Here is a 24,835-nt window from a genome sequence, read left to right on the forward strand (position 1 = left end):
CAGTAAAGCTATCTAGTTCTGGACTCTGTTGGGTTATTGTAACTTTTTAACTTAAGGATTTCCATTTGATTCTTTTTTATATATTCTGTCTCTATCTTGATCGTCTATATTTGATGAATCATCATCACCACGCTTTTCTTTAATCATCTTAACCCGGTTTCCTTTAATTCTTTGAACATTTATAATAACTTTTTAAAAATCTTTATCTGTTAAATCCAACATCTGAACACTCTCAGAAATGGATTCTATTGATTGGTTTTATTTCCCCCTTTGTATGGGTCACATTTTGGTTTCCTTATATACTTCATGTTTTTGTTGTTGTTGTTGTTGTTAGAACACTTTACATTAAAAAAATATATTGTTGCAATTTGGGATTCTGATCTCACTCTTCACCACAGGGTGGTGCTGTTGGTGAATTGTTTTTGTTTGTTCATTTTAATAAATTGCTCAGACTAATTTGGGCAAGTGTATTTCTACTGTAGTGTGCAACATTTGTCATCTGCTCAGCCTTTTTATTTTTGTTTTTAATGTTTTAATTTGTAAGCTTGGCCGAGTTCGTGTGAGTTGGTCCCTACATCAGCATAGCTTAGTGGTCAGCCAGAGGTTGCACTTAAATACTCTGTGCTGATCAGCCTCTGCCCTCTGCCATTGGATCTGTGTCAGACTTCGAGAAATGCCTTCAACATTTGGATTGTTTAGAAACATGCCCCCCCACCCCCGCCCTTTTAACTTTGTTCCTGGTCTTAGAAGGAAGACATTGATTTTTTTCAACATTAGGTATACTGTTACTTGTAGGTGTTTTATAGATATCCTTTATCAGATTGAGGAAATTTCCTTCTATTTCTAGCTTACTGGAAGTTTTTACAACAGTAAATGTTGAATTTTGTCATATTCTTTTTCCGCATCTTCTGTGATGCTCATTCAGTTTTCCTTCTGTTTGTCTGCCAATGAGATATAGTGATTAATTTTCAAGTGTTAAACCAACCTCAATCTCCTAGGATTAATACCACTTAATCATGAAATAGTATTTTCTGTATATTGTCGATTCTATTTGCTAATATCTTTATAAGGAATTCTGAATCTGCGCTACAGAGGGATATTGCTGTGTTCTCATTTTCTTGTAATGTCCTTATCGGGCTTTGGAATAGGAGTTAGAGTGTTCTTGTGAACTGCGTTCGCACTTGGCTCTGTTATTTGAAAGGGTTGGTGTACAATTCTTATTCTTTCTTCCCTGTATGTTTGGCAGAATTTATCAGTGAAGTCACCTGGACCATAGTTTTTTTCTATGGCAAGATCTTTCATTACAGATTCAACTTCTTTGTAAGGCTCTCCATGTTCTTAAACTTTTTCTTGCCTCAGTTTCAGAACATTGGGTTTTTCAAGTGTTTTGTTTGTTTCATATAAGTTGTCTAATTTATTGGTGTAAAGGTGAGCATATGGTGATGCCCTTTTTTTATTCCTGGTATTGGTAAGTACATTTTCTATATTTTTCTTTTTGATCATTTCTAGGGATTTAATTTTTAAAATTATTTCAAAGAGCTAGCTTTTGGCTTTGTCAGTATTTCATATTTTTCATATGTTTTCATTTTTATTGACTTCTGCTTTTCCTTCTACTTACTTTGGTTTTAATTTATAGCTTTTTGAGATAGAAGCTTGTATCACCAATTTTTAAACCTTTCTAGAAAGTTTTCAAATATATACATTGAGAGCAATGAATTTCTCATAACTTCACTATTTTTTGTATACTGTGTATTCAGTTTCATTCACTTTATATATTTTCTAGTTTCTTTTTTTTAGAATTGTGTTTAATTTCCAAATATTTGAGGATTTTCTAGTTAGCTTTTTGTTAATTGATTTCTTGTTTCAATTCTTTGAGGACAGAGGATAGGATCTGTATAATCTCGGTACTTGAAATTTATTGAGGCTTGTTATACTTTTTTTTTAATGTTCTGAGTACACTTGAAAAGAGTGTGCATTCAGCAGTTGGGTGCTGTTTCTATAAATATCAGTCAGGTTAAGTTGTTTAAATAGTGTTCAAAATTTCTGTATTCTTATTAATGTTTGTCTTGTATCAGTCATAGAAATGTGTTGAAATCTTCATCTGTGATTATCTCTTTTTAGTTTTATCAATTTTTGCTTAATGAATTTCGAATTTCTGTTATTTCATATGTGCATATTTAGTATTGTTTCTGTTTTGACTCTCTTATTATGCATGGTCTCTTTTTATCTCTGCGAACACTCCTTTACTTTGGCGTGCTGTATTTTTTCTAGTCCCTTTGCTTTTGCTGTATCTGCGTCCTTATATCTCAGTGTCTCTTGTCAACAAGACATAGCTGGGTCTTATTTCTTTATGTATGCTGATAATATTATATACCTTTTGATTAGAGTATTTAGTCCATTTTCATTTAGTATGATTACTAATATGATTGTGTTTAATTCCACAATCTTATTTTCTGTTTATTTTATTTGATCTTTATTCCATTGTTTTCCCTTTTCTGCTTCTATTTTTTTCTTCTTTTATTGATTTTTTTAGATCTCTCTTTTGGTATTATTAGTGGTTACTTTGGAGTTGTGCTATCTGATGAGGTAGCCACCAGTCACATTAAAATTAAGTTTAAAATTCAGTTCTTCATTGTGTTAGCTACATTTCAGGTGCTCAGTAGCCTCATATGCCTCTTACTGTATTGGACAGTATAGATTACTGCCAAGATTTTATGACCTCTGGAGAGACTGAGATCAGGATTTGACTCAGAATTACCCAGGGTCAGGTGTGGCAAGAGTAACATTGTAGAAGATGCGTGTTTTTCTTGTTTGTCCACTGCTGATCAGCTTTGTGTCTGTAGGCAAATGTCCTCCTGCTCTTAGCTGCGGGTTTCTTTTCCAAAATATGGGAATAATAAATCCTCTTCCTGCTTCATGGAGTGCTTGTGGAAAAGAAAACTGGTAAAGTGCTTTATAAAGGCTAACGCAGCCTTCAAAAAAAGTATTAAAAATTAATTTGACCCAGTTTTTTTGTGTGTTTTGTTTGCTCTTTTAGGTTGCTGACAGAACTGGAATCTCCTTCTTGGTGGCCCTTTAGCTCCAAGCTTTGGAAGATGCCAGCAGAAACTAAGCCCAGTGAAGGCTTCTCAGTGTCTGGTTCCAAAGCTCTTGGAAAAGAAGGAATACTGATCAGAATTCCTGCTATCATTTCCCAAAGAACAGAATCTCAGGTTAAACCTGGAAGGCTCACCATCCTCGTTTCCGGGTTGGAAATCCATGGCTCAGATTCTTTGCTTATACATAGATTTGAAAAAGAAGATGTAGATGACATTAAAGTTCACACACATTATGAAGTTAGTATCCGCCAGCGGTTCATTGGGAAGCCGGACATAGCTTTTCGCTTAATATCTGCCAAGATGCCAGAGGTTATCCCCATTTTGGAAGTGCAATTCAGCAAGAAGATCGAGTTCTTAGAAGACGCCTTGATGCTCAGAAGTGCTAGAACCTCTTCCCCAGCAGGGAAAGGCTACTCTGTCTGGCACACAGGTGAGCCACTGCCAAAAGAGCCTGCGCACAGGCCTCTGACCTCCCAGCTAAACCTGGCACACCCATGGTACACATGCAACATGGCACATTCCTCGGAGGAGCTGACGGTTTTAGCTCACTAGCGACTGCCCACTTATTTAGAAATAAATATAATTTCAGACCATTTTCCTGAGTACCTGCCACCTGTGACTCTCAAGTCACTTATGTTTCTCACACATTCAAGTGCTGTGTAGTTTTCTAAATATGTCAGAAGGGGTTTGGGTAGTCTTTCGGACAAAGGGAAGGTCTGAGTTAGGCATTTTTCACTTTTTTCTCCATTTGATTTGAGAACTGGCGCTTCAGGGTCTTAACTGGCTCCAGCAGTGCCTGGTCTAGTAGATCTCTGTTCCCTCCACCCCTGACTTGGCCTCACTGCCATTCCCGTGACATTTAATCGAGGTTTTTCCAGCCCACCTTCCAGTTTTGTGTTTAGGGGTCAGGATCTTGAAAACTACGCAGCACAGTTTTTGTGGTTTATGTTGCATCCTCAAGGTATTGGGAAGCCCTTGCTTTCGCTGGCTATGCAGCTGCAGTGTTCCCTGAAGGTCTTCACAGGATGTGGAGGGTGTGGCTGGATGTGGTTGGTTGGGTCCAGTGTGGATGGCAGAACATGTGGGTATGTCACATGTCCACATGTAGTGAGGTTCTCAGGACCCAGCCTTCTCCCTAGCGTGGGACAACTTGGTGTTATCTGACTTTTTAGTTTTGCTGTTCTGACAGGTGTCCTATGGCATCTTGAAGGTATTTTTATTTAATTTCTTTCATTGGTTGTGAGACCGAGCATATGACGCTTTATATTTGCTTGTAGCCCCCCTCTGTGGATTGCCCGGTCTGCTTTGTTTTGTTTTGTTTTTTCCCCCTACTGAGCTCTTTGTTTTTTGGTTTTTGGTTTTTGTCTGATTTGTAGAAGTTCCTTATATATTCTAGACAGTCATTCCTTATTGACTTTAGAGGCTACTGGTATTCTCCTATACTGTCAGCCTCCATTACTGCCAAATCTTTTCACTTTGCTGTGGTCAAATTCACCATTTTCTCCCTGAGATTTGTTTTTGAGCCCTGCTTAAGAAATTCCAAAGTCAAAAAATACTCTGATATTTTCTAATACTAGAATTATAGGTAATGTTACTTCTATTTTTAATGTGATTTTTTTCACAAGTAATAGTCTTTCCTTATTAACTTTGATTCCTTGATGTTTGTTAAAGAGAGATATTTATTACTATTCTGATGCCTTTTTTCCCTCATGTTTGATTTTAGTTCCAATATGTAACCTTGTCTCCCTCACCCATGTCTGTGTTGATGTTGTTCTAGATGGCTTCAAGTTGCAAAAAGAAATATACCTGATGATAGATCTGGTCTCATAAGACCCAGAATGTTAGAAATGATAATATAAAACTTTAATTTAAAACCTTATTTTCTTGGCACTTCTAGTTTTCGTTTGATTCTTCACTCAAGGCAGGACTCAGAAGCTGGCCCATAAAAGGGCTGTGAAGGGTGGGCTGTACCAGCCAATGTGGACCCTCGCCAGGGGGGGCCGTTCAGGCAAGGCCACATACGAGCCCAGCTGGGCAGCTGCTCTGATACCCCAGGTTTTGACTAAATCACCTTACTGCATTTTCCCCTGGGAGCTGCCTCAGTAGCCAGAGGAGAAGGCCCTGACCAGAGGGACAAGACAGAGTGCCATCAGCCACTGGTTCTACCTGTGCTGATTGAGAACCCCGTGCTGCGAGGAGTGGTGTCAGGCGCCCACAGTCCTGAAAACAACCAGACAAAACCACAGCCCTCCTCACAGAGCTCCACCATGTCTGCGGAGTGTCAGGCATGGTTATTTTGAGGAGAGAACACAGCACACAATGGAATGAATGAATGTAGATATGAGCATGCCACATGTGGCACAGAGGTCATACTGTGCAAGCTTGTTGGGCCTGCTGGAAGGTGGGATGGCAGGCTTTGACCCTGAGTATTCAGGTGGCACATAGGGCTGGACAGGAGCAGGAAGCTCAATGAGTGTGAGTCCCACAGGGGGTCAGGAAGGGTGGGCTGGACCTCTTGGGCATGGGCCAAATGTCTTCATCCTCCTTTTCCTCTGGGAAGCCACAGATTGCTTTTAAGGCTTTCAACTGATTGACCCAGGCCCACCACACCATCTAGGACAGTCTCTGTTACTACCTACAATCAACTGATTTGGGGCCTTCTCCAGCCACAGCTACAAATACCTTCCTGGAAACACCTAGGTTAAGGTTGAATTGACTAGCTGTGGCCTGTCAAATATGGATTGTAGGTGTGTAGAATGAGCTGAGCCATGTCCAGGGTGACAGATGGGTTTTCATCTTGGTGCTAACTTTAGCCTCTAGGATGGGATCCCAGCAGGGTTTCAGAGTAAGGATTGCCCTCCTCTGTTTGGGAGGCCACCCTTCCTCACGGAGTGGGTCCATCTTATAGCTGTGGGTTTGGAGAGGCTCAGGTGACAAGGAGTGATATGTTTGAAAGAAGCCAGCATGCTGAGTTTAGTAAGTAAGATGATATCTGACTTCTTGGGGACTTCTCAGCCCAGCAATGAGAGCCTGTTTCTCACCATCCCCTTTATGTCATATCTGCCAGCACCTCTGACTTTCCTATTCCACATCGGAATCTCCAGAAACAGTTGAGGTGGAGGCCATGACCTACAGCTCAGAGATGGGTTCCTCTCCTTGATGAGGGACTTGGGTAAAATGTGTGGCCAGAAGGTGGCAGTCTAGTAACAGGGGACCACTGTTTGCCCTGAGTGAGTATCTAGAACTTTCCAGAGACCTCTGCGGTAATGTGTAGTATGGATGGGTGGGGGCTGGGATTCACAGGCGAGCAGTTTCCACCTTAGGGAAGAACGCTCACAAATTATAGTTTTTCTGCATAGCACCTTTTAAATAATCACTCAAATTTTAGAAGAGTTTCAGACTTGCAGAAAAGTTGTAAAGATAGTTCAGTGTTCCCATGTCTCCCACACCCAGTTTCTCCTCTTGTCACCTGACGTGAGTCGTTCTTTGTTGTAACTAATGAACCTATATGGATATGTTGTTATTCTCATAAGTCCATATTTTATCTGCATTTCCTTACATTTTACTGTTGCAGGACATTTTGGTGTCATGTCTCCTTGGGCCCTTATTGACCGTGACAGTTATTCAGACCCTCCTTGTTTTGGTGGCTTTGATCATTTTAGGAGTGGTGGTCAGGTTTTATAGCACGTTCACAGGTTGTCTCATGGTCCCTGGGGTGACGGGAGTGGGAGGAAGCCCGCAGAGCTCGTTTCTTTATCCAGGCAGTGTCCGTGCTTGGTATCGTTAAGGGTTTTGGCACTGGTTTTTATCTTTGTTGTTTTGCCGAGTGTCCCCTCCTGAGGGAGTCCTTTCTTGACTGTCTACTTTGAGGCCTCTATTGCTGGCTCACTCACCCATGGAACGCTTGCCTCGTACTTGCCCTCTGGTGCCACCCCTACGGCCTAACCAGGTCCACCTCCTTCCGAGAAAGTGGAATCATGTCAGTTCCCTTGTAGCTTGAACAATGTGTGCTTATTTTGATTAACTGAGATAATTAATGACCTTAAAGACAAAAACCACCTCATACTGAACCAAATTAATATTTCTCAGAGATATTTTAAAACATTAAGGGTAACCGATAATGTTTTAATGTCACGTGTTAACAGGCCTCTCCCTTAGGCTGATAATAACTAGTAGGAAGCTTCTGTCCTGCTGACAGCTTCCAGCCCAGCTCTGATGGTGCTCTGCTGCTGACTGATGCTTTAGAAATGGGATTCTCATTTTGTGACATCCCAGTAGGCCACATGGACCGAGTGGCCCTGAGCCGCGTGCGTGGAAGGCTCTGTGCTTACTCGCAAGCTCGCAGGATGTTGGGATTAGTGGGCTTTAGCAAGTCTAGAGCACAAGTCGTGAAATTAGTTTAGTGGGTTGCAACCAGCTTTTTCCTAAAAAATGGAAGAGAACAGCAGGTACCTGAGTGCATAGGGTGCAGGAAATGTTTTGTCCTGTGAGACCTTTCCAGATATCACAGTGTAGTGAGGGTGTGGCGGCTCTGTGTAGGATGTGCTGTCACATGCACAGTTAGAGATAGACCTCGGGGTGTCACAGGTTGTCTCCTCTAGCAGCCTTACTCCACTCACTAGCCCAGAGCTTACTCCATCTGGCCCAAGCCCTTTTCCTCTCAGGACCCTGAGAAATCTGTTTTCTGTCCTCATTTCAGCCTGCATTTATCCTGGACAAGGCCAGGAACTCCCAGAGGGCATTAATTTGTAAGAATGGTTTTAAGACGTAATAATGGGGGTGGGGGGTTGTATGCATGCTGGAGGTGGTGGCCTCTCCCACCAGGGAGGTCCTTGCACAGTTGCTGTGTCCTGGAGGTGACCTGAGGGGCTCAGGCCCTTAGGCCCAGTGAGTTTTACCCCACAGATTGCCTTCTGTCCTTACCTCATGAGGCACATATTAGTTGCTTCAGGCGGCTCCTAGGAAGGATGTGGGGGCTGTGGCGCCTCCATTCCACTGACACAGAGGGACCTGCTCAGGAACTGGTGCTGGTTTGCAGACAAATGCACTTCTTGCCATATGCATTCCTCCCCAGTGCCCTGATCTGGGTCTCCAGTGTCGGTTGCAGGCAGAGCCAGCTCTTTAAATCAAGGACAGGTAGCGCACCACAGGAGGGCCCGTGAGCCACCAGAGTGACACTGTCTCCATCCCAGCTGCCTTTCCACTCTGCGGGGAGATTGCCTGGGCACAGGTCCTGTGCAAGCAGAAACCCCGATCTGAGTGGCACCTGACCTCATGCTCTCAGAGTCACCTTACCTTGTGGCTCCACAGTCACCTTTGCTTGGCTACAGCTGGCTGTCCCCTGGACTCTCCAGATCTGCAGCATCCTGTGGGGTTCATGAGGGTTTACCAAGTTATGTGTGTGAAACTCCAAAGCTATAATCTTTCTTCAAAAAGGAAAAGACCTCTGTCTCTTCTGAGAGCCAGTTACAGAAGCAGGCCCCATGGTTACAGTGTTGCACGTGGCTCAGTGTGGGGTCAGGAGGTTGCCTGGGGCCAGAGTGGATGGCGAGGCTCGAGCAGGCCCCACGGTTGCCCAGCTCAGCAGAGGCTTGGTGCAGGGACCCTGAGACACCTGCGAGAACACTTTGTCAGCCCAGAGAGCTAGGTCGGCCTTGGTAAAGTGCTTGTGTGTGCGCACCTCCCAGAAGGTGTCACTGATGTTGGCTTTTATTCCAGCGTCCGGGCTGATGGACTGCTCCAGGCACCAAGAGCCCTTGGGGGGCCAGGAAGGCAGGCCACTTCAGCTGCAGACGAGCGAGCCACTCATCTCCGAGGGGGACACCCGGGAACTAAGACAGGTAACATGCGTTCAGTGACCTCGTCTTCCTCTGCAGAGGATGCCTTTCTCTCTCCTGCCTGAAAACAATGCTCCCTGCTTGTGCTCGCCTCTCGCCCACAGGCGCTGCCGGAACACCCACCCGGTTTGCTCTGCTCCCTGCAGCTGGAGAAGGGAGAGAAAGGGCGCATCCCGAGTCCTTGTGCTCTGCGCATGCAGACACACGCAGCCTTCCTGTGCTTCCACCTGTTGTACATATGTGTGTATGTGTGCACATGTGCACATGTGGGTTCTGCATACATGTGGACTGTGTGCACACATGCAGGCTATGAATATGTGTGTGCTGTCTGTACATGTTTATATATGTGTAAGCTCTGCATGTGGTGAGTCCATGTGTACATGTGCTGTGTGTAAATGTGCTGTGTCTGTGTATATGTGTGCTATGTTTATACATGTGCTATCTGGTGTACATATGTATGCTATAAGTCTGCATAAATATGTAAGCTGTGCATATGCTGTCTCTACATGTGTGTGCTTGCCTTTGCTGAATATGTGTGCACACATGTAATGTGTGTGCTGAGTCTGTGCAGTGTATGTGTGTGCTGTGTGTGTACATGTGCTGTCCGTGTGGTGTACGTATGTGTGCTGTGAACCTGCAGTGTACATGTGTGAGCGCTCCACATGTGCATGTCCAGCTGAGGGCGCTGCTCTGTCATCACTCAAGTGCTTGGCTGGATTCTGAGGAGCCTTGCATTTTGTGTCCAGAAAGTTAAATTTAAACAGTATTTGATAGAAATACGTTTAACTTGTCTTCATGTGTTGTTGCTGGACAATATGATGCTTTTTTCTTTTTTTTTTTTAAATGATAATGAAGCAAATAGAAAATATGTAGACAGTATTTCATAAATAGATCATAACATATCTTTAAAGGATAAGAATTGTTTTAAAGATACCAACATCATGCCATATTCACTTTTAAAAAGGACAGAGGCATTCCCTACCGTCTTCGAGTGTCTCTGCCACCCCACCAAGGGACGCGTGCTGTCTGTCTGTAGCAGGCGCCTGTGACACTGGTCACTGCGCTCGGTGAGGCGCCTCTGTGCACAGCTGCCCTTCATCATCTTCTCTTTTTCCTTTGCAGTTGATAAGTTGAAACTGAGATTTTTGTAGTTTGCATGTGCTCTGCCCCGGGGCTCTGTGGGTCCATCTGTGGCTCAAAGGCTGCAGCAGGCTTGGCCCTGCTTTGGAGAGCCCTGTTCCTTGGTGTGGTGCCTGCTCCATCGGGACACGTGGGAGACTGCATCTCCATGAGCCCATTTTCTACATGTCTGCCTAGGCAGAAACTCCTTAAGCTCAGCCCTTTCCTTCGGGGGAAAAAAATGTTCATCTTTGCTGTGCGATATTTTAAATATACATGATTTGTCATTTTTTCCTCCTTGTCTACATTAGTCACTCTGTAATGACACAGAAATGGCTGCTTTCTAGCTTTAGCTAGCAAATGCTGCAGGTTCCTAACTGCCTTCAGAACACGTGGCTCTTGTCTGCTCTGGGGCTGGAGCCTCCTCGTTCCATAAAGGCTGATGTGTGCCATTCTCCTGAGAGCAGGGGACAGAGCACAGGCCTGAGACGGGTGGGTTCTGGGCCACATGCCTACACACATGCACATGTGCACATGGTGTCGTGACAGAGACGTGCTCTCCTGGGCCCCACACTGTATATAGGTTGAAGAAGGAACACAGCTTTGTGGTGGGAAATGTTGGAACTTTATCTGCTCGTTTTTGAGGTGGCTGTGCAATTTGAGAGGAGCCTTGCCCCTAAATGGCCTCCAGGGGATGGCAGAGGTCAGGTCACATGCACCCACAGCTGGGACTGTGGCTGCCATCCTTCTCTGGAGAACATGCATCTGTGTAGCTGGTCCCGACTGTCATCAGTGAGTCTTAGCGAGCCTGCAGGAATAGCGGCTGCCCTGAGTCATTTCTTGTGGCCTCAGGGTGAAGGAAGTGGTGACCCCTTGGTGGGCTAGAAGGAGCTGCAGCCTCAGCCGCCCTCCTGTAAGAAGAACCTTGTTTCACAAGAAATGCTCTCTCTCTCTGAGGTTAATCACACATGTCATACTTAGACAAGAAATCTAACTGCGTAGTGAAGCTCGAGCATGTGGGAATAAGTTAAATGTCTGGGAAGCTATGGCTTCTGTTGTAGCAGATATGTGAAAGTCACTATGTGGAGGTGCATCTGTCTTGATGACTGAACTGTGGTTGGCACAAGGGACCTGAGCTGACGCCTTGTCATTCCCAGTAAAGAGGGCGCAGTGTGGATTCCTACGAAGCTTAAGGTCGTGGTTTTGAACTTTCTGTTTGTTACATTACAGCTTTAGTCTGCCTGCTGTATCTGGTATCTTCATAAACAATAAACACAAAACACAAAAAGTTAAAGGAAAAACTGAGGTGCTTCATTCAACTCAGTCACTGGGAAATGGGGACAACTGGTACGCTGGCAGAGAAGAGCATTGCCCTGTGGAGGCCTCCTGGGACCGTGGGTCATGCCGAGTCCAGCTAGGCTTCATGTGCTGCCACCTCACTTGTGAGCGCTGTTTCAGGGGGCTCTGCATCTGCCACTCTTAGGAACTTTCCTGAAAAGATTTGAGGGCAGAAAGCCTGCTGTGATTCTCTCTGTGCTGTGAAACTGTCTTAAATTCATGTCCTTTCTTTTGTTTGTGTGTTAGAGACCATAGAATAGGTTCCATCTTCAGTGACTCTACTGTCCTCGTCTTTTTTCCCTATTCTCTGGTCCCTGCTATCGAAACTCGTCCTAAACATCGATCTTATCTGATAGTCGCGAAAAGAAATCAGTCATTTCTTGTAGATCCTATCTACGTAAGAGAATTACATGCAACCAGTGTTCTTCCGCCCCAAATAAAAGTCTGAACAGTGAATGACTTATCCCTGGTTCAGTGTGTTGACTGTCAGTGCACAGTCATGTGGTGACAAGCAGTGTAGCCATGTCCTCAAACCGGTCGTGTGGCAGGCCAGACCACGCTTCACGGCTGACGCATTAGGAAAGGGTGGCTGGGCTGGGGGCCCTTGAGGTGGACAAGCACAGGAGGGCCTGCAGCAGTCCTGGCTGGTCACCTCTCTAGCACAGGCCCATGTTGCCTGTGGCATTGGTTCAGGGTGGGAGGGCTTGTCTAGGCGTGTGTCTGTGTGTCCCCTGCAGCTGACAGGGAAGGCTGTGCAGGTGCACTGGGCTTCCTTCATACAGAAGCCACCGTGGCTAAACCTGGGCTGCATGGATGGGCTATCTGCTGTTCTGGTTCAGATGCCCATGCATGTGAGTCCTGGGGATGTGTTCTATCCCTTCCACTGCCCTGGAAACTGAGCAGGGTGGGGGCTTCCAGGTGAGGAACTACCAGCATCGCAGCGAGCACCTCCTGGAGCAGCCATGTGGCTGTGTGCAGGTGGAACGTGGGGATGTGGGGACAGGGAACATGCTCTGGCATTTCGACGGGAAGGGTGGCTCTTCCTCCTTGGAACATTGTCCTGTCTTCTTAGTTAACATTTTCGTGAACCTCAAGTCATAAAATCAAGCATTTGATTATTTTCTTATTGTGCCTTGCTGTGGAAGGTTATATCATTACTTATATTTTACCACAAAAAAATGTATTTTTTTTGTTGTGGTAAAAGATATGTAATACCAGTGTTGCCATTTTAAGTGTGCCATTCAGTGGCATTAATTATATTCCAAATGTTGTGTAAACAATCACCACCATCTGCTTCCAAAGCTCTTCTATCATTCCAGATAGAAATCGCACACCCACCTCCCCCAGTCCCTGGTGACCTCTGGTCCCCTCTGTTTCTGAATTTGCCTCTTTAGGGACCTCCTCTATGTGGAAGCATATGTTGGTTCTTTGTGTCTGGCTTTCTTCTCTTAGCATGTTTTCGAGGCTGATTCATTCTGTAGTATGAATCGGTACTTCTTTTCTTTTGAGGGATGAATAATATTCTGTTACGTGGACGGACCACATTTTGTTTATCCGTTTATGTGTTGATGGACATCTGGTTACTTTTACCTTCTGGCTCTTGCGAATATGCCGCCAGACATACCATGTCTGTTTGAGTCCTGCTTTCAGCTCTTGGACATATTTCTAGGAGTGGAATTTGCTTTTTGATGAACTACCTGTTTTCCATAGAGGCTGCACCATTTTATATTCCCACCAGCAATGTATGAAGATTCCAGTTGTTCCACATCCTCACCAGCACTTATTTTCCCTTTTGAGATGTTTTAAATGATTATAGCTATCCTGGTAGTTGTGAAGGGCTCTGTCTCATTGTGGTTTTGACTTGCATGTCCCTGATGACTAATGATGTCGAGCATCTTTTCACAGGCTTATTGGCTGTTTGTATGTCTTTTTTGAAGGAACATCTTTTCAGGTTCTTTTCCTGTTTATCAACTGGTTGTTTGTCTTTTTGTTTAAGTTGTAGGAGTTCTTTATGTATTCTAGATATTAAATTGTTAACAGATTTCTGATTTGCAAATACATGTCCCATTTCGTAGATTGTCTTTTGACTTTTTTGATAGTGTCCTTTGGTGTAATTCTGACACCAAGCACAGTTGGCCTACTGCAGTTCAATTCTGGCACTAACCACCCATTGTCAGCACAGACCCCACAAGTTAAAGCACCTGGTCCCTAGACCACCTTCACTTCTGACCAACTAGCTACAAATCTGGGGGGTTCCCCTGACCCTTTTCAGGTTCGATAGTTCTTGAAGGTGACTCTCAGAGCACAGGCAGGCACTCTGGTCCTGATCACAAAGGAATACCCAAACAAAGAGATAGATACATGGGGCAGGGTCTAGGAGGGTATCACATGCAGAGCTTGCCCCCTTCACCCCCAGAGTGAAGTTAGCACATCGCCTTCTTGGCACATCAGCCTGTTACCAGGTGCCTGTAATGAGCATTGGGTATCCAGTTTTTACTGAGGTTCATAGAGTTCTATTCCTAGTTTTCTGAAAGATTTTGTCATGAAAGGATGTTGGGTATTGAAATTTGTCAGTGTTTTTTCTGTATCAGTTGAGATGATTATGTGTTTTTTTCCTTGTTCTAAAAATGTGGTTTATTACATCGATTGATTTTTTTTATGTTGAACCCCATTTGTATTCTGGAAAAAAATCCCTGGATTTCGTTTGCTAGTATTATAGTATGTTGTGTTTTGTATTTATTTGTCTCAAAGAATTTTACTTGTTTGCCTCTTTGACCCATTGGTTAAATGTGTTAATTTATATGTATTTGTGAATTTTCTAGTTTTCCAGATTTCTAGTTTTATTCCACTGTGGCCAGAGAAGGTACTTTCTATGCACTTTCTGTGTCTGAGGTCTGTTTTGTGGCCTCCCATATGGTCTGTCCTGGAGGCACTCTGTGTGCCTGGGAGGGACGTGTGCTCTGCTGATTGGGGCGGAGTGTTCTATATTCATCTGTTAGGTCCAGTAATGGGGGATGTTGTTCAGATCCTCTGTTTCCTTATCAGTCTCTCCTGTCTGGATGTCTTAACCTATTACTGACATCATGTTTTTAACTTTTTAAAATAGCAGGTATTGGGTGGTTTTTGGTTCAGGCTGGGAAGCTGGTTTCTATGGTTCGAAGTGTAGAATTGGACTGAATATATGAGCCGGTGTCAGGGAGGCTGCTCAGCCACATGGCCTTGGCAGCACATGTCTGTCCATCCCGTCTAACAAGAGGGCTGTGAACTGGTTGTTGGAAGCTTGGCTTCAGGTGGCTGGTGTCTTTGCCATATTAACCGTGGCTTCAGCAAGCTGCCCGTTTCCCAGTGTTTCTGTCATGTTTTGCAGGACAGGGTCCCCCCTCAAAGCACCCTTGGGAGTGAGGTGAGGAGGAGGCCTGCACACTGGGCAGGGTGCTGGCACATGAGTGAGCTCTAGACACACATGCCCGTCAGTGGGCTTCGATGGGCTGTGACCCTGTAAACTCTGAGGAGCCACATACTTGGTACATTTTCTGTTTGTCTCATGCTCTGGGGATTACCCACTGAGGCGCCGACTTCCAGGGTAGAGGACCCTTCAGCTAATGGGGTGTCTCACTTAATGGGGATTCTTTGCCCTCTTCAAAACCTGATTCTTGTCATGGGAAGCCCTGTTTAGGGTCTGAGGGCAGGTTGGCTCCCAGGAGCCCCTCTGGTCCTGGGAGGTGCTTGCCTGTGCTTTCCCTGTCCTGAACCTTGAGTTGCAGAGGCCATTTGTAATTGCAGGCTGACAGGTCCCTGCTGTGTGCACACAGCCCTGGTGCACCAGACGGGTTTGTGCTCAGCTCCTGTGCCTTCTGCTGAGAGGGGACGTGAGGAGGGGCACACTGGGGCCCCTAGGATAGAACCCTGTGCCAGGGCCTCAGGAATGCGGCAGAGGGGATGGGTAAGACGCAGGGGTGGTCTCTGAGTGCTGAATGTGACAGATTGTAGCCTAGAATGTTCTTTACAGCCTCCAGAGCTTTGGCTGTGCTGGAAGCCAATTTTTCTCTCTTTACCTTCTCTATAGCATGTTAACGGCCTCAAATGGCAGAACTATTTGGAGTTGCAGACAGCTTGATTTATCCCAGCTCTGTTCTTAAATGGTTGCTAATTTCTCACTGCAAGAAAATTCACAGTTTTGCAGTGAGTCAGCTTAAAAACAAGGTGAGGGCAGAAAGTCTAGCTAATACTAAACCCACTGGAGGTGCTTAATATTAATGTAGTAAGACTCCGAATCCTGAGTTTTATTATGAGGTGGAGTGAAACATTTTCTTTTTTCTGACTATAAATTGAGACAACAACTAGAATTTTATAGACATCTTGGAAGCATCAAGGCCTGTCCTTCTGTGTACTGTGTCCTTCCCTTGCTGCAGTGACACAGACATTTCAAAGCTCCCTTGGAGGCACAGTTCACAGTAGACCTTGGGGTCCCCTGCTGGCTCAGGTGAGGCAAGAAACATTAAACACGTCTGTTTTGGTAAGTGGACCTACTCTACTGGATGAGGTATTTTTCCATATTTCCTGTTTTTATAAACAAAATGGAAGTGGTTGGAAGGCTAAAATGTCTCCATATGCACTTCTGTGGTGACTTGAGTGGTGCCAGTGCCACTGTCCTGAGATCTGTGGTGTGGGGGGTGCAGGTACCAGAGCATGTGGCCAAGGGAGAGGTTCTTATGCTTCCAGAGAGGACAGTAGCATCTGCTCTGTGCTGGGGACCATGTGGTGCCTCCCACTTCCCGCCTGTGTTATCTTGGCTGCCCCCTTCCCCGTCACTGATGCTGGTGAGGGGGCCCAGCACTTGCTTGTGGGACCGAGCCTCCTGCACTGGTTTTGTGGGCTGCCTATGACCCTCTGAGCAGAAGGGCGCTGAGTGTTCCCATGGTCCTGTGCCCAGGTGGCCCCAGCACATGTACTTCCATGCCTTGCTTATACCGAGTACACTGTATATTTCTTTGGAGTTCGTAAAAGTTTGTTTCTTATAAAACTCAATGTACTTTTAATCAAAGGTAGTTTCTGTGTAGGTATAAATGTGGCTGGAAAAAAGGCTGCTGGGCTTATCCGTCAGGGTAGCGGGGACTTGGTGAGGAGTTCACTTAGAGCCTGGTCTTTGACACAGAGCCCAGTGAGGGCTCATCTGAGAGGACGGTTGATATTTCAGAGGCTGGCAGCGTCATCTGTTGATGACTAGACAGCTTGTCATCCTGGGCCACAGAAGTAACAACTGTTTTTAAGGTTTGGCTAGACTTCACATTCTCCATTCTTTCCGTCCCATGTTCTATGGAATGTGCACGATGCCTTTAATTACTTCAATCCCTTTCTTAAAGGAAAAAGACACGGTACCAGTATTCTGAGGTCCTAGTGGTTTGTAGGTTTACTCGGTAATTGTCTTTGCACACTTAGTAGCAAGATCTCTCTTAGTAGGTGTAAAGATCTCTCTTAATTTTTGCAGAATTAATTCAAGTGCACTTTTGGCAGACCAGCCAAGGGTCTCAGCAGGCCGTGCGGAGTGAGTGCTGTCGTTCAGGCCGTCCTCTCGGAGATACTTTTCCCAGATCAAAGTATTCAGTAGGAACCACCCTTGTTTGGACTGCCAACTCAGAAAAATGCTCAACTTCTATGGGCATGCCAACTATTTTTTGCTCACAAAATAAATTGTATGTGCTTATTAAACATAGACTCAGGAATGTAGGTATACCTGTTCTTGCCACTGTTCAGTTGTAGACTGAGGGACTGTCACAGAAAGTGGCTCTTGGTAGAAGCTCTGGTATGTGGAGGAAGATGGCTGATGGACATGTAGGACATGCAGAGACTGTCATGGAAAGTGGGAGTGCTTGGTGAGAGTGCCGTCATGTGGCAATGGGGTCCTGTGCTATGTGGCATAGTAACCACTAGCCATAGTGGCTGGTCCAAGTTGAGATGTGTTGTGAATATAGTATTCACACAAGCTTGCTAGGACTTTATATAAAAAAAGGAATATAAAATAATTGTTAATATTGATTTCATGGTACTATCCAGGGTTGATTAGGTTAAATAAAATATATTAAAATTAATATTTAATTATACTTATCATTTTTTAAATGCGAGTGTTAGAGAATTTTAAATTACAAGTGTGGCTCACCTTACACTGGCTGTCTTGCCACAGTCGCTGAGGGCTCCGTGAGCCAGCACAGTCCTGGATCCTAGCCTTCCTTGGTGTGTGACTGGCCTGCCAACCCCTGGTGGTGGCCTTTTTGCTGTTTAAGAGATGTTTGTGATTCATCTCAGGGTCCTGGTGATGTGACTTCTGAGTCATCGTGCTGTGACATCTGTTATCTTTGTGACGGGCCGGTGGTGTCAGGGCCACACTGGGAGATGCACCCTGGATGCGTCAGGCAAGTCACCCCACCCTGGTATGTGAAGCAGAGTGAGTTTGAGGATTGAGAGAAAGAGCAGTCAGGGTACCTCGTAGGGGGCCTGTGACCCAACCTCATTTAGGATGCCAAGGGGATAAGGAAACAATACAGTGTATGTACACACTTTAACCCCAGTTTTACTTTTCTGCGTGAGTGTGGATGTTGAGATTGCAGGAAGCATACGGGAGGCTCCATGACATCACCAACAGCGCTCACCCGACAGGCCCTGGTCTGGATTTGGATTTGGGGGGACTTTACTTCTCCAAGTCCTGTTTCCTGCTCTGTGCTGAGGGATAGCCACTGCCTGCCTAGGGTCTGAATCTGCCAACAGCACAGCATGAGGCTGACTTCACCGTCAGGGCCTGGTGCTCCTGAAAGAGTTCAACTGCTAATGAACTTGACCACATTTTGATGTGACTGACAAGGACATAGAGGTTGCAGAGAGCCAAAGGGGTCTGTGCAACCTGACCATTCAATGCAAGAGAGACACCTTGGGGATGTCAGATGGTGTCAGATGGGGTGCAGGTGTGTGGCAAAGGCCAGTCTTCGAGGAACGTTTTGTGTGCGTTCCTGGTGGAATGACCTTATTGTCACACTGCAAGTGGATGTAAGTTATGAGGGGCTCGCCGACCGGAGTAAGCGGCACAGATGGACCTGCCTAACGTGTTGTAAGCGCTGACTTTTATTCTGCCGTTTGGGCCCCAGCCATGTGAGATCATAGGAACGAGAGGTGGAAAAGACCTCCTGTGTTAGGTCATCCAGCCAGCCCCTCCAGAGAGTCGACTGACCCCACGGTGTACTTTCCAGAGCGCCGTCCAGTTTTTCAAGTGACTCAACCGATGGAGTTTCCACCAGCTCCCAGAGGGTGCAGAAAGGTGGCGTCTGAGCCACACAATTTACTCGTGTCTCATGACGACGATCCAGTGATGACACTGTGCTTGGAGAGAGACGTGGGCCAAGTTCTGCATCTGCCATTAACCTGCGTGTGACTGTGTATGGGTGACCTCAGTTCTCATCTCTGTCCTCTCCACAGATTGGGGTGGCGCTGGGCCCCTCAGACTGAGTGCTCTGAGACTTGGCGCCAGCACCTCACATAGCACTTTACAGTTTTCACAGCTTGTTCACATTTGTGATCTCATGTGAGCCTCGTCGTTCCTGGGAGGGGCCAATTTACCCTTTTGGCCATCATCCCACCTTTATTCTGTTTCTTGTTAATCAGACGAAGCCGCTCCCGCAGCGAGTGGTGGCCGGGTGGTGCCCAGGTGGTCAGGCATCCCTCCCGATTCTGTGTGCAGAGTTGCCGCCTGACCACCTGGCGCCGTCCAGCCTATGACACCACACAGGTGCAGTCCGCTTGGCTCTCTCAGGTGGAAGCACAGTCCTAGGCCACCTGGCGGGACCTGGGGGTGACCTCATTGTGGGGCGCAGTCGGTTATCAATAGATTAGATTTGGGGTCCTCTGAGGCAGTTGCCCAGGCTGTTCACTCATTGCTGACATTCATCCTCTTGTGACAAGAGACTTTGCACAGATCTGCAGGTGGTCTGGTCCCCTGGGGGTGAGTAGCGAGGCTCTGAGGACCCTTATGGTGATTCACATTCTGCAGTTCCTGCCTTTTGACCTAACCAGTGGTCTGAAACTTTCCCTAAAAGAGGCATTAACATTTATTGCAAGTAGTTGATCATTAAGATTTCTCTTAAAACCATTCCTTTTGTCAGCTTGAGGATATTAAATTTTTCAACCCAGGCTCAGTAAGAATGTAGTTAAAGTACATTTCACAATGCAATTAGTCTCAGTAGACTTGTCATAAAACGGCTGCTCTTACTGGTTTATAAAACTATATGAAGGATAGCATGAGTCACAGTGTGGGGGAGGGGCTGCTGTCGGGCCTGGTGGCTTCCTCCACTTGGCGGCTGTAGAGCAGCCTCCACCCTGAGGGTGCCCACCAGCTTCCCTGTGGCATTGCTGCAGTTTGTGGCATTTCTGTACCCTCCGTGTGTCCAGAGCCAGTCCCTTCCCTGCCTCTCGGAGCCCCAGATCCCCCGCTTCCTGGTCGGCTCCCCACTTTTCCAGGTCCCGGGGGCTATGTGGTGAGACATGGGTTTTTTGTGCTGGGCTTTGTTCTGCCTTTTGTATTTGTGTGTGAAATATTTCAACCATACAGATAAGAAAAAGGTTTTGCTTTTGTTTTTGAATATTGTTTTCAAGCTTCAGCATGCAGTAGGGTGCTTTGGTGCAGGCAGGTAATGAAACCACTGATTGGGCAGCAGTTGGAACCGGATCCCAGTTGTTGGCCCCAGCTTTCATGTTCTTCTGTGCCAGCCGCCCCACTGCTGTGGCGGGAATTCCTCATGGATGTGGTAAGGCATCAGTGACAAGTGAGCATGGGTTGGAACAGCAGGGACTCGTGGTCAGCCTGCCGCCTGTGGCCTGGAGCTGGGCCGGGCCAAGCTGTTGTCCCCGACAGCCCTCCCAGGCTCCAACTCTGGGCTCCATCGTGGAGACAGAGCATAGCCTCCTCTGACTCAGAATTCCTTTGGTATTGTAAAAATGATGGGAAGATGTGTTGTCTGTTTTTGAGAGTTTAAGAAAGGTGACCTGTCCTTCTTCGTGCTTGTCCTGTAGATCCTGAGAAAGTTGAAGGGCCTCGCCTTGGATGCAGAGATGGAGCTAGAGAGACAGGACGAGGCCCTGGATGGCATAACTGCCTCTGTGGACCGAACGACCCTAACCATCGACAAGCAGAATCGCCGAATGAAAAAACTGACCTAGAAGGACAGGAAAGCACCAAGGTGACTGCTTTTAACGAGAATCCCTTCTCTCAGTATGGTACGTCGTCCTCAACCCCTGCATGCTTCCTTTAGGGGGAGAGCCTGGGATGCCACTCCCTGGCCCAGGGGCGTGGCTGCCTTGGCACCAAAGGCTGCTCCAAAGGCTGTGGCAGCGGCACGCGGGGAGCTGAGGTGCAGCTGTGGGAAGCAGTTCTGGCTGTAGACAGCGAGCGGCATCCCCTCAAGGCCCCCACGGGCTGCCAGGTGTCAGGAGCACCCACACCTTGAACATGGGCTCAGCCCCACCCAGCACATGACAGCTCATCATTCAGAGGGTAGGCTACACCCCGCGCATGGCCCCCCCCCCCACCCCCCCAGGTCTCTGGCATCACAAGTAGCTGCATTTTCATCCTTTCTCCATTCTGGCTAAGCATAAAAGGAAGGTTTACATCCTTAGGTGGGCTAACTCTGCCCACCTAAGCGCTGCAGACGCATCCCGTGTGGCTAGAATGTCCTCCCCAGGGCCACTAGGGCCACTGTCAGTCCGAGCCTGCGTCCTACGCAGGCTGCTCAGCACACACCCACCGCCTGCACTCATTCTGGTTCTCTCTGGGGGACAGGCCGGGTTACTTTCAGTTCTATGGTAATTTTCTAACTGAAGCTGAGCGTTTAGCACACCTTGAGTTCATCATATAAACACCGGAAATAATTATTTCACTGCGAGTTTTTAGCCAAATGTGAAAATAGTACATACTGTGCCTGTTAAAAAAAAAAGTGTTGATGTGCTTTTACTGCCCCATTTCTATTGAGAAACTAGAGAAATGCTAGTGTTAGAGTATTTTTTGAAGATACACATTGATGCTACTTTTTTTGTTTGGTTTTGGCTCCCTGAGAGGGCCCCTCAGGGGAAAGTGGAGAAGTGGAGGACCCCCTTCCCTTCTCACAACAGGTGACCCCAGACTGCTTTGAAACAGCATCTGGGAGGGTTGTACCCAAGGGGGTGTCACTTTGAGGTGTCTTCCCCTCCCCCTCACTCCTGTAAGCCCACGCTGCCCACTTGCGCCCCGAGTTTTGGGAAAGGCTGAGTGTGCAGGTGCAGTGCTGTATTTGGGGGCTGCCTGAACGGAGCACCGCAGATGGAGGCAACAATAGCAGCGTGTGCCGGGTCTGGAGCCAGAAATCTGGGATTAGGGTATCACAGAGCCACGCTCCCTCGGAAGCTCCAGGAGAAGGTTCCTCCTGCCTCACAGCTGCTGGTGCCCCAGGCTCCCCTGGGCTGTGGCCACATTACCCCATTGCTCCTTCTGTCCTTATGTGCCAGGCTCCCATGTCTGTGTCTCAAATTTTCCCTCCCCTTCTCTATAGGGACACCTATGTTAGATTCAGGGTCCCCTAATCCAGGGTCATCACATCTCTGTCCTTACCTGGATGATGTCTGCAGATACCTCACTTCCACATAAGGCTGCATTCCGTGGTTCCCCATTGGTGGGCGTGGATTTCGGGTTGCCTAGGGATGTTCAGTCTCGTGGAAGCTGACCACTCTCAGAAGACATGGGAATTCGCCCTTCCAGAAGTAACTTCCCTGAGGGTCTTCCCAGTACATTAAAGTCCTAGTCTCCATGTCTTACTCGGTTTGTACTTACTAGCCTCCAAGGTCCTTACTCTGACGCAGGCACACGAGCACTTGTTCCTGGCCTTTCCCGCACACCACGTGGTGGTGTTCTCGAGGTGTTCTGAGCCCCATGCTCGATGCTGGGGAGGGGACTAGGGGCACAGCAGAGGCACAGATGTGTTGACAAGGGCAGCTGTTGAAAGCTCACACTACCCAGAGGCGGTGGCACCTGGATCAAGTCCTCACAGACCTGGGAGTGACACTGGAGGGAAGGCAGCTCATGCCCTGGGCATAGGGCTAATGCAGGGGTAGGCCGTGCCCAGACGCTTCAGCTTCTCTGGGCAGCCCATGAGAGGCAGAGTTCCCACCACAGCTGCCCTCGGCTCCCAGAGACTCTGAAAATGCACACACACAGGCCAGGCTCCCAGGGATTCAGAAAATACATCTATACACTCAGCCTGGGCTCCCCAGGGACTTGGAAAATATGTATATACACACACACTGGGCTTACCCAGGGACTCATACCACACACACAGGCACGCACGCACACTCACACGCTGGGCTCAACCAGGGACTCAGAAAATAGACACATGCATGTGTACACATGTGCACTGACCCCCAGCCTCTCAGTCAGAACCTGGGGTGTACATGTCCCCACGTGTTTCTAATGAGCAGGCAGGTGGGAGCCATAGGCCAAGCGACTTATGCCATCACACCTGCCCCTCCACATCCAGCTCTGAAGAGCGCTGAGCAGGGGATTGAAAACAACCTGCCCCACTCAGCAGGGCACTGTGCCTGGCCCCACTCAGCCCCAAGCAGCTGTCTGATACCTGCTTGTCCTGAAGGCGGGCTCCACCCAGCTCCCACAGGGCTCTGGACTGCACACACCTCGGACGCTGACAGGCTTCTGGAAGTGGGGGCCAGGACTCTGCTAGTGATCCCACTGTGAGCGAGCCCTGAGCTCTCCAGCTCACTCTCCTCTTCGGTCACCTGGGGATGCATACACCTGATACTGGGCGTGAAGGTGTGTGGGACCCAAAATATATACCATTCACTGAGGCTTATTCTCCTACCTTTTCTCTCCTGCCAGTAATTAAATTATTAGAGACTCGTCTGTTTACATGGAAACTTAGACTGTAAAAAAAGTCATCAAGGATCATGTGCTATTTTTTTACCCTGCCCCCCGCACTTAACTTTTTATACTTTAAAGCCTTCCAGTAGCAGAAAATCCACCTGTCAAACTGAGTTGGTGACTGGAAGGCAAAGCACAGACACCTACCTGTTTAAACCAGCTGGTTGGTAGTCCCCAGCTAGGGCAAAGTGCCCAGACCCTGATGAAACCAAGAACTTCCACAGCCTACCCACTTCCCATCCAGATACTCACCTCCACCTCCCGCTGCTCCCTCCCAGGTGCACTAACTCCTCCCTCTGCTCCCACATCGCATGTACAATAACTCCACCCTACAACACCCCTCCCACACGCAGGAGCACAAGTTCTAACTCAGATCAGCTGCCCACAGTGATGTAACTTTACCCCCCTCTCATCCCCACCCCAGCTGTCTAACTTCACCTCTCACCGTCCACCCCACTCCAGGTGTACTCTCTTGGCCTTACATTTTGGACCCCGGGGAAAGATGTGAGGGGGATGGATGTTCTGATGCTCAGATGCTGGGCCTGAGGAGGGTGTTGGCAGGCTGCTGATCTCTTGCCATCCTCAGCATCCTGATAGTAAGTGCCGTGGTGGCTACCACCACATGAATCACGTCAGGTGCGTGACCCTCTGGAGACTGGTATCAGGGCTGCAGTGAACCTGTGTCATTGTCACCAGCTGGTCATTTGAATGTGTCCCTGGTTTTGCATTTTTCTCTCCTCATGTGGCGCTTGTCCTGATGCTGACGTTTGGTCTGTGTGTTGGGTCAAGCTGTCCATGTGCTCTATTTCTGTAGCACAGTCTCTCTACCCTTTAACCTATAATTAATGGGAACAGATTTTGTTGGTTTGTCACCCAATAAGGTGTTTGTAGGTCCTAAGACACAACGCTGTGAACTTGGTTTACACTATATACGAAGGAAGGTGGACACAGTGCAAGGCCCATAGCTAATGCACATGTGAAGTCCACATTGAGCTGAAATGAAACTACTTTGACATCTCATCAAAAAGGGCTGATTCTTTTGTTTAGAGAAGGCATCAGCAGACTTTCTGTAAGTGCAGGTAGTAACTGCTTCATCTTTAAGGCTATGTGGTGTCCGTCGCAACATCTCAGGTGTGCTGTTTGCATGAAGGCAACCTGGACTTATGAACAAATGGGTGTCTAGTGCTTCAATAAAACTACCTGTGAAATCAATTTCATGTATTTTGTTTTCTTGTTTTGGTTTTGATTTTCTTGTTTCGATTTCCTTTATTCAAATAGGTCCTTAGCGAGCAGGCAGCAGGACTTTGCAGTGGCTGCAGCCGCAATTGTCCAGCACTGTCTGTCCTGGAGGGCAACTCACTGCCCTCCTTGGCCCCACACTCGATTGGCCTAAGCCATCAGCACAACACTATGGCTGATGCCAAAGCCAGTCCAGGGTTTCATCCGGGAGATCTGGCCCCTTTTTTCCTGGACGTGCCCAGTTGTCAAGAGCTTTGCAG

General features: G+C 47.1%; 1 protein-coding gene across 4 annotated transcripts in view; it reads left to right on the forward strand.

Annotated features, from left to right (window-relative positions):
* SNAP47 (synaptosome associated protein 47) overlaps nt 1-24,548 on the forward strand; it is a 52,537-nt gene extending 27,989 nt beyond the window's left edge. For 2 of the 4 annotated variants that reach the window (XM_016142410.2, XM_016142405.2), the window contains exons 3-5: nt 3,038-3,528; nt 8,817-8,938; nt 20,447-24,548. In XM_016142410.2, the coding sequence (XP_015997896.1) occupies nt 3,038-3,528; nt 8,817-8,938; nt 20,447-20,593 (760 nt within the window). In that variant the 3' untranslated portion in view covers nt 20,594-24,548. The remainder of the gene's footprint in view (nt 1-3,037; nt 3,529-8,816; nt 8,939-20,446) is intronic. The other 2 variants (XR_001596617.2, XM_016142420.2) reach the window with 2 other exon arrangements.
* The last annotated feature ends 287 nt before the right edge of the window (nt 24,549-24,835 follow it).

This window comes from Rousettus aegyptiacus, unplaced genomic scaffold (assembly GCF_014176215.1).
Source record: "Rousettus aegyptiacus isolate mRouAeg1 unplaced genomic scaffold, mRouAeg1.p scaffold_m13_p_7, whole genome shotgun sequence".
In the NCBI taxonomy this organism is placed as follows: domain Eukaryota; kingdom Metazoa; phylum Chordata; class Mammalia; order Chiroptera; family Pteropodidae; genus Rousettus; species Rousettus aegyptiacus.